The sequence below is a fragment of the Gossypium hirsutum genome, chromosome A05, assembly GCF_007990345.1.
Source record: "Gossypium hirsutum isolate 1008001.06 chromosome A05, Gossypium_hirsutum_v2.1, whole genome shotgun sequence".
NCBI lineage: Eukaryota > Viridiplantae > Streptophyta > Magnoliopsida > Malvales > Malvaceae > Gossypium > Gossypium hirsutum.
Window position 1 is genome coordinate 14,782,213 of NC_053428.1, and position 10,242 is coordinate 14,792,454.

The 10,242-nt window shown below is 34.0% G+C and overlaps 1 protein-coding gene across 2 annotated transcripts; it reads right to left on the reverse strand.

The window, feature by feature from the left end:
* Positions 1-268: 268 nt before the first annotated feature.
* Positions 269-6,161, reverse strand: LOC107951003 (uncharacterized). 2 transcript variants are annotated; one of them, XM_016885871.2, is made up of 10 exons: positions 5,708-6,161; positions 5,316-5,359; positions 4,989-5,106; positions 4,740-4,863; positions 3,685-4,283; positions 2,991-3,267; positions 2,626-2,905; positions 2,226-2,390; positions 1,113-1,571; positions 269-853 (listed from the first exon to the last, which is right to left on the reverse strand). In XM_016885871.2, exons 1-10 carry the CDS (start codon positions 5,904-5,906, stop codon positions 566-568), a joined length of 2,553 nt encoding a protein of 850 aa, XP_016741360.1. In that variant the 5' UTR covers positions 5,907-6,161; the 3' UTR covers positions 269-565. The 2 variants fall into 2 exon arrangements, with proteins under 2 accessions (XP_016741360.1, XP_016741361.1); XM_016885872.2 differs by lacking the exon at positions 5,316-5,359 and having other exon boundaries at positions 5,708-6,142.
* Between the last annotated feature and the right edge of the window lie 4,081 nt (positions 6,162-10,242).

The following is a 10,242-nucleotide window of genomic DNA, read 5'->3' on the forward strand; positions in this document are numbered from 1 at the left end:
TTATTATATTTAACTGAAATAAAATATTTCAAGCTCAACCCAGCTTCTCAACACTTCAAGCCAGTATACTTCCATTATTTTTCTCTCAGTATAAAGGCAAATCTTAAAAACATTATGCTTAATTGGAGTGAGATCCGATCTATTACAAATGCATATTTTACCCTGCTTAAAGAACGTACAGATAACGGACTGAATACATTCAACCCCCGGCGTAGAGAGTAGATTTAAGCTCGTCGAGACACCAGATAAGAAACATGATAATTTCAAAAAAAAAAAAGGCAAATTTTCACTATAAAAAAGGGGAAAGGGGAACAGGGAAACAATGAGGGGGAAAGAGAAGTGAAGGGCAACGTCCACTATCCCAAATTAGCACACTGTGTTCCTAAGTTAACATAACCAGACAATAAATAAGTAGAATACAACCTCGTGGCACAGGGCAGTAGCCATTCAAGGTCTCTTCAGACCCCTATCAACCATACATGTAATTATTCAATCGCACGAATGCCTTCGATTGGCCACTTTCAAACTCACTACCAAGACCCTGAAAAACCCGGAGGTGATAACATTAGTAATTGTTTTGCCACAACTGTTGGGTCTGCTTTGATGGCTGGCCTTGAGACCCACTCAGGGATCCATCCATAGGGTTTTGCTGCTGATGGTCCCCTAATACTCCTGTTTGTGAATGGTAGAAATTTGGGTATCCAAGAGCCCCAAAATGCTGCGAAGGTTGTTGCCCTTGTCGAAATCCACCACCCTGCTGGTTTTGCCCCTGGAAGCTGTAATAATTGCTTCCAGGAACAGCAGACATTGTTCGTGAGCCAGGGCCATGAACCCACATGGCTGAATTCTCAGTCTGACCACATAAACAAAGAAAAGGAAGAGCTCACCTTAGATTCAAAGCAGCAGAAATTAAAAGAAAAAAATATACAAATACTGTAGAAATATGTGAAATCACCCCCCAGGCTGGGAATAAAGGTAGAAAAAGGAACAAACATTTTTAATACTTCAGCACCGTTTAATAAAAGAACAAATGCAAAATATTCACAGAGACATTCCACAGTAATGAGAGCAAACCATCAATTCAAATTAACATTGTTTGGTACGTTGATTACCTGTTGAAGCGACATCAAATGATTGCTGTCCTTGTACTGAGAACTCAGAATATCATCATAGCCAATGGTTGTGCCTGCAGGTGCTGTAGGCGGATTCAGAGGAAGTCCTCCAGGAATATTGGTAGAACTCCCAAACCCATAGCCAGATGCAATTGCAGCAGATTGAGGCAAACTGCTAACAGAAACACTATTTTTGTATTGGGGGAGCACTGCTGCCAGGGATTGAGGGTAGTTACTATTACCGGCAAATCCCTGCTGGAAAGCTGATGGCATATAAGTGTAACTTTGTGGCAAGAAAGGATAACTAATCATGTTGGCAAAATGTCCCAATGGAAGCGTAGGTTGGGAAAAAGGGTGCATGGCTAGATGCTGAGGAAGAGCAGGTCCCGTGGCAACACTGGCACTAGGAAGGGTCTGTGGAGTCGCCTGTGGTGCAGATATACTAGCTGCTCTCAGAGCCTGCAAATGTCCAAATCTATCAGGAAAGGAACAATTAAATCTTATCAACTATAGATATTTTCAGTTAGACTTAGAAAGTGGCCTTTTATTTTTCCTTTTCCCCAACCCCAAACTTATTATTGTTTACAGTCACTTGGCTTTTTGCTCCTTTTTCCTGACACTGACGCAAGCAAATAAAGAAACATGCAACAAAAGTAAATGCAGATTTGGTAGAACCAGATGCATAATTGAGGACAAAGAAGATGGCCAAGAAATGGACAAGGTCTGTGTTCCATATTAGGGATCAGTGATGCCTAGGAAACTAGAATTTGAGGATGTTTCTGTGTCAGCATAGAGCATGTGCTTTCGACACTAAAATTCCATCTAGTCATATATATAAGCAAAATAGAGCAGACTTGAAAACAGTAATACCAAGTTTCAGCTAAAATGACTAAAAATAGCTTTAACACTATAGTATATAAAGTTCCATATCACTTCAGTGAACTCTTGAAAATTTTCAAACAAACCAAATTCATATGTGCAGTAGCTTTTCTCACTATTCTATAGAAGCCTTTTTATAGTAGAAAAAGTAAAACAGAATAATAGTTGGTCACCAGTAGAAGTGCACAGAGAGCAACAAACATCAAAAAATCAACAAGGTAAAGCGAAGGGCACCTCTGGCATAGAAATTGTGGGGCCACTAATGGAAGAGACTGCATTTGTGTATTTTGTTGGCATTGACTGAGTCACAGGGAAGGGTGAATATGGAAGATCCGGCTCCCTTGCAGTCTGAACAGTTGATGTCAGCAAAGTGCTTGGCAATGAATTTGTATATGCTTGCTGCAAGGTAAACGTTATGGTAAGAAGGGGCACTCAAGATACTATAGTCAAAGAACATAGTAGGTCAATCAATAATTTCAAACAGTAGAACAGGAAACCTGGAACAATAAGTCGCAGCTATCAACCAGAAATTTCTATATAAAAGGAACTTTAAAATCAAACTCTAAATTATATGGTTTGAATCATAAGCTAGGAATAATGAAAGTAGTATATAAAATCATACAAATTACATTACCATTACGCTTGAGAAGGGAGTGAGATTCTGCATTTGAGTGCTTGTCTGAGGATGAGTAAAAGCAGGATTTAACTGTTGAGCGTTCTCATAGCTATAACCAGATGCAGATGAAGGAAATGCATATTGGTTCCCTTGGGCAGCTTCAGAAGCATCCTGTTTCAGTACTGCTGGTTGAGAATCTTCAGTAGCTTCATAATTTCCAGTGTTGACAGTACTTCTAATCATTATATTTCCCTCTGCATTACTTCTGAGATGTTCGTCCCCATAATACTCGGGATTTCTGCAAGCAAAAATGTTTACCACAAATGTTCAAGGAATAAAGAGTAAAGCAAGGCAAATTAAAATCTTAAGATGCAAAAGAATACCTATTCTCGGAGTGCCCAATAGAAGAGATATCAGCTGATTCAGGAGCTTCATCCAAATTATTCTTCAAGGGCCTTGATGCAAATGATCCGGAAAAGACAGAACCAATTGCAGGTCCAAAACTTCCAAAACTCAAATGTGAACAGTCTGGGGTGTGGACTTGCAGGTGGTTTGGTATGATTACAGATGGATTATCCTCTTCAGATGATGCCTCCTGGTCATCATTATGCAAATTAAGTTGCTGCATATTCACAGCAACCGATGAAGAACCATCTTCGGCTGAAAAAAAAGAAAAGAACAAGATAAATAAAGTGTTTTAAGTACATCAAAATGTCCTAGCAGCTATCCATAAACTAAGCACACAAAAAAATGATCAAAAACTAACTGTATTACTAGGCAAGAACTAAATTCTAGAAAAGGGTGGATTTAGGATTAAAATGTTTAGTGAATCACAGGTTAAAAGAGCGACTAAAATATGATATCTTAAATTGTGGGGGTGAGGGGGGTAGCGGGGAATTCAACAACCCTAAAACCTAAACATCGATATTGCAGGACAATCAGATATGGGTTGACTTAGAGAATTCCAAAGCTGCAATCACTGTCTGCCTTCATCGTGAGTGATGCATTCATGTAAAGAACTAGGTGACCTTAATCACGAATCACACAAGATTGAGCGACTTAAAGCACTACACTAACCTTCATCATGCTCAAAAGCATGCCTTTGAGGCTGATAGGAATTGGCATCCTTATGTAAGTTATTATCATAAAGAGATGAGCCTCCAGAATCATCCTCTTGTATATTTCTAGTTGAAATAGGAGACTCAACATGGTTACCATCAACAGTTTCGACAGGATCATCATCCACTGCCTGAGCTTCCTCTAACTCGGCTTTCAAGAGTTGGTTGTTTCTATCCACAGGCAAGTTAGATGCCTCTGCATACAATCCAGACTCTGCAGGTGCTTCTAAGATAGGGTTCACGTTAACAGCCGATGCATTGTCAATGGGGGGCCATTCATCACTTGGGGAACTATGCTGGTTTGTGGTGATATCAGGCTCGTAAGTGACTTCTGCAGAATGAGGTACTGCAAGATGCCGATTATTAACACTTTGATGAGGTGGGTTTGGCATGACAGAAGCCTTGTTTTGTGGTCTGCCCATCTTCACAATATCAGCCATTGATACTTGACCTGGAGCCCCCAACCAAGAAGACTGGTATCCAGAAGGTTGTGAAGATGAAGAAATACCATCAACTAAACCTGCTGTGGTTGTTTTATGTCCGGAGATAACAGCTTCACTGCAAAACCCACATGAGAGGGAAGTAGGCAAAGCATAAAAAAACATATCATGATGGTTTACAAATCACAAGTACATTGTTTGTGAACCAGACAAACAGAAATGTCATTCCAAGATAGAGATGAGAAAAATAAAACTCAGTCAACTAAATTGTCCTAAAACTTCTTTCACATGAAAAACAATTACATGTTTAGTGAAACACGCTAGGATGCCCCATGTCCACACACCACTTACCCAGTGAGGCTCAAAGGTGTAAATAAGTTAATGAAATTATAAATGATTTGGTATCAACCAATATCGTGATTCTCAAGATTCAGTCAAATGCAGGCAAAAGCAAAATACTAATGCAGCAATACATCCCACTTAAGGTCATATAACTCAAATTTAATAGCAGCTTTTCAGCTCCTTAACTGGACTAGACAATGAAGAAATATAACCATTTTCTAACATGGATTACCTATGGGATGGCAGTCTCCGATTCATGTTGTTTCCTTGACCCGATGCAGAAGATGAAGAACCTGCATAAGCGTGAGTTCCATTTTCCCTCTTTTGAGCAGGTTTACCATGGAAAGGTCCAGACTCTAACCATGAAAAAAAAGGAGCACTAAATGGATGAGAAACCATCTAAAAGAGTCCCAAAACATTTTTTAACCAAGTAAAACCAGACTCTTCTTCAAAATTGCATAGAGCATGTTCACAGTCATACCATTAGAACTATAATCGGATGAGCCACCACGCCCCATATATCGGTCTGAACCACTCCTACCACCACGACTCCCAAGGTTGTTGGCACCACGAGACCTGGAATCAACTGTGTCTTTGCTCTGGAGTAGACCGGGAAACAAGTCAAAAAAGAAAACAGTAAGCAATATAACCATTACAAATGATTCTAGAACCTGACATGACAAACTGCAATTGTACCCTTCATTACTAAAATTATATAACGATAATGAAAAAAGGGGACATGGTAATCAAGGAAAACTCAACATCCGCATAAAAGCAACTATTCGGCATAATTTCCACTAGCACACACCTCTTTTTTCTTGTCTCGTTTGCTCTTCACCTCGTGAAAAGGATCTACACGTTCGATAGACATCTTATTAGAAACGAAATAAGAGTATCATTACAAGTGCAGAAACTTCATCAGCGCTACAGTTACGAAACAAAGCACCGTATATTTTCGCAATCAAACGAGTGTTACGAAAGGTAGGGTTTTACGCCAGAGGCATTCTCGTGACCAAACTAAAGCAGATTTTATCTTTACCACATTAAAACACCAAAACCCAGAAACCCAAGAGTTACCCTTTTGTATAATGAAGATAAAAATCCTTTTGATTAACAAAAACCCGGGAAATAAACCCATCAAATTGAGAACCAAAAAAAATATTTAAAAAATTAAAAGTGAAAAGAAAAAGGACGGGGAACCTTGAGAGAGGAGGCGATTGACGGCCTCGTTAGGGTCCATGTTACACTCTTTAAGCACGGCATAGATCTCGGGTTCGGGGCAGTTCACAATCTCCTTCAAGCTCTGGACCATCTTCCGAGACCCAGCCGGAATACCTGAAATTCCACTATTACCCTTCCCTATCCCATTATTTCCAGCACCTCCTCCTTTCCCGCTCATCCTCTCTCCGGATACCCCTCTCCGAAAACAGTTTCTCTTAGGTCTCTCTCAGATCTGAGGGAAAAAAAAAACTATGTCGTGTACGTTACGAGTTTTTTGTCTTTCGCTTCTCTCGACGAAAAAAAAAAAGCAGCAGGCAGCAGCGAAGAGGTAAAGGAAGGGATTATATCTCTTTGAAACTACGCTTTTATAAAAGAAAAAAAAACAAAAAGCTTTTTTCTCTTTGTCTCCGAAAACCCTCTGGGCATAAGCCTCGAATTTTATTATTTATTTATTTATTAAAAACTTGTTTTCGCTTTTAAAAGAAAAAACCAAACAAAAGCCCAGTTATGCCATGAAATTATTTAATTAGATATTATATTATAATTGTTGGAATATATACTTATATTATACCTGTAATTTAAAAAAATAAAAATAAAGCAAAAGAGAGTTTCTTCTATTCGACTTCTGACCTTTTTTTTAATATTTAATAATAAATAAGATAAAAAATGAAAAAAATAAACTAATCTCTCTCCATTAAGTTACAAAGTTGATGGGCTGGCTCATTCCCACAAATTTTCCACAGCCCAATTCATATTTTTGCTCTTCACTTCTAGGTCCCTTTAAGTTTTTCGCGCAGATCCATAAAATTCAAGAAGACCCGATTAAATTTGTTTACATTTCAAAGTTAAATAGTATTTAATAATTATTATGTACTTTCAAATTTAATAAAAATAATGAATACATTAACTAATTAATTAGTTATTTTTTTCTAAATACATTAAAAAGTGATTGATTCAAAACTAACGAATTCGCTTATCATAAGATCTCTTTGTTTGAAAGGGAAAAAATAAATTAAAATGGTGCGTGATATGAACACCAATGAAAATAATGTTAGCTTCTAAAGTTAAGTTTATTTTTATGCTCCTTCTTATCTAATTAGGTTATGGTCTCCATCCCCGTCTAATCAACAGCTAGGTTAGAGGTCAAATGATTGGGCTGCGTTAAAATTTGTTTTTCGAGAATTTTTTAATGTTAAAATTAGGATAAATATACATTTAGTATTTAAATTTGGTATCAAGGTTTAAATTGGTAATTAAGGCTTTTTTATCTAATTAAGTACTTAATTTGGCTTAAAGATTTAATTGGCATCTAAAGTTTAATTCGGTCCAATTAAATACCTGAAATTGGTTTTTTAATTTAAATTGGTATCTAAATTTGGTTTTTTTACCAAATTACTATTTAGTTATTTAAATCAATTTGAACTATGAAGCCAAATTTTGGTACTAATTTTAATAAAAAAGCCAAGTTCATGTGCCTAAATGGATCAAAAATAGTTTAGGTACCAAATTAAACCTTGAAGCTAAGTTTAGGTACCTAGTTAAATAAAAAAAATTTAAGTACCAATTTGAATCTTAAAACCAAGTTTAGGTGCCAAAAAGGAATATTTACCCTTAAAGTTATAAGAGTGGAGGTAAAAATAGATACTTTAGCAGATAAGTAGCAATAAATGCGAAGATGATGGAGAGGATGATGCATGGTATTTATATATGTGCTTGGATTGCTCAACGGGTTGCCCATTGTTTGTAAGTACATGAAAATTGGCTGATTCGCTTATCCTAACCCGACGAAACTGATAGGAAGAAATGTGGAGTGACCGTTTTGTTGACTTTATAGTTTGTTGCTACCGACTCTTGTAATAAAGACCTGAACCTTTCAAGCCACATAGCTCTTTGAGCCTTGGACTTGTTTTTATCTAGAGTGCTACAACATTTATATATCAAAGTCAGCTTACCTTCCTCATACTAATGTTATTTGCTATACATAGCTTCTGCATAGGCTTAAAATTTGCCAAATGTCTTGCTCAATGTCTTGTCCACGTAGTGATTGAAAACTGCTAAATCAACTATTTTCTTCAACACCAACTTGCTTTCACTGTTCCACAATACAACCCCTATTATTGCTACCCTTTCTTTTCCCTCTCAAATGCAACATCACAGTTATCTGCAAATCACATTTTAGAGGATTGCCGATTCCACTTGGCTTAAACAAATGTCATGCAAAAGGCAGCTAACGAGCCACTAATAATAATTAACTACAGTGACTAACAAAGACTAGGAGGGAGGAGCAATAAGCAAATGGCAATAACAACTTTATCAAGTACGAACGCAAACCTTAACCAATCATTGAGTAGTAGTGATTAAGCTTCGAGTCTTCATGCGCTCTCATACAACCTGCTTTTTACATGGAGTATAAGTTTTGGCGTCTCCTAGTTGTCCTTTTATATCGTAATATTATTTATTCGTAAACTAAAATCTTTTTAATTTATTACCATTTTAAAGTGTTATAGTACAAAACTCATAACAAATTAATTATAAGGTATATAGAATTGAACTAATAATCAAATCGATTTATGATTTGATTTATTAATTTAATTTAATAAGTTATTAAAAATATCGATTCAACTGATCTAATAATTTATTAAAGACTAATATTATTGGTTATTGGTGCAACCATCTTGATTGACCAATTTAATCTGAAATTTTAAAAACAATAAAAAATCATGGATAGCATTAACATACATATTATAATTTCAATAAATAAATAAACAATGTATATTTGAGCTTAACAATTTCAAATAGGTGTTTCACTAAAAAACACAACTGAAATATGGTTACCTAAGCACGAGAAAAACAAGAAAGTAAATAGCAGTTTTTGATTGACTCGAGTCATAAAAGATACTTAAATTATAATTATTTTTTTAAGTTGATATTTGAATTTTTTTTAATTAGAAGTGGTATTTAAATTATATTTTATTATTTAAAATAATACTTAAACTATATTCTATTATCTAAATTATTAGTTATTAAATAAAATCTTAGTCAATCATTTTATTTAAATATGTATGAGGTTTTTTTTATTTATTTTAAATCCGATGAAATAATATTTAACCTTTTCCTTTTTAGAATTTTTTAGGTAAAATTTGTCATGTGTCATAAAAACTATTAGCTGAGAATTTTTTTTTAATATAACGAGTATAATTTTTGGATAACGAATTCTAATTTAAGTATCACTTGAGAAAATAGGTTTAATTTAAGTAGAAAGCAGATTTTTTTATTAAAAAATGAGTAAATTAGTCATTACACATTTTGAAACATGCAAACTAATTCCTCTTTTAAATTTTATGCGAAAGGTTAAATTCATGCTGAAAATTGTTTTTTATGGGTAAACTATAAAATGATCATCCAACTATGCCTTTTATTCTATTTTAGTCAATTAACTATTAATTATTTTCAATTTAGTTATTAAAACTTTTCAAAAATAAATATTTTGGTTGCTTAGAGCTTGTGTAGGCTTTTTTTATTGGTCTAGTAACAAAACTAACCCTCAAATGTTTACACATTATATCAATTTGATCCCAAATATAAAAAATTCAACAAATTTAGCCTTTAATGTTTACAAAGTTTGCCATTTTAATTCTAATTCTAAAAAAAATCAATGATTTTGGCCCTCAACATTTACAAAATCTATCAATTTAGTCTTAACTCTAAGTTTTTTTTAAAACATATACTTTTTAAAAATTCATTTTTAGCTCTTTATAACCTATTGTCTAACCAATATAAGATATTATAAATAAGAAAAATAGTACTCTCTTTCAAATCACTTGCAAAAGAGCTCTAAAAAGTTGGGATAAAACACACACACACACACAAAAAAAGATTCGAAAGAAAATACATGTATTAAAAATATTATTGTTCAGGTACTAATGCATTTCATATAGGTTCCAAATCAATTGATTTGATTCAGTGTGAAGTTTAAATTATAGTAAAAGAAATTGTCTCAAGTGATTTGAAAAATGGTACTCTTTTTACTATTCTAATAATTCACATAGGTTAGTCAACGGGTAATGAATAGCTAAAAACGTTTTTGAATATTTTTTAACTTTTAGAGTTTAGACTAAATTGATAAATTTCGAAAATACTGAGAGCTAAATTTATTAATTTTTTTAGAATTAGAATTAAAAGGATAACTTTTATAAATATTAATGGCTAAATTTATTAAATTTTTTATATCTAAGATCAAATTGATAGATTGTATAAATATTAGAGAGCTAATATTATTTCTAGACTAATAAAAAATCCTACATAAACTTAGAGTGATTAAAATATTTAGTTTAAAAAAAATTTAATAGTTCAGCAATTAAAATAATAAAAAAACATAATCGAATAAATTTTTTTAATTTATCCATTAAAAATAATTTATAGCATGAATTTAACGTTATGCACAATTATTTAATTGATAGAAATTTAATGGATGAGTTAATTTGCAGTTTTTAAGTAGTGCTGTTGTTTATGCT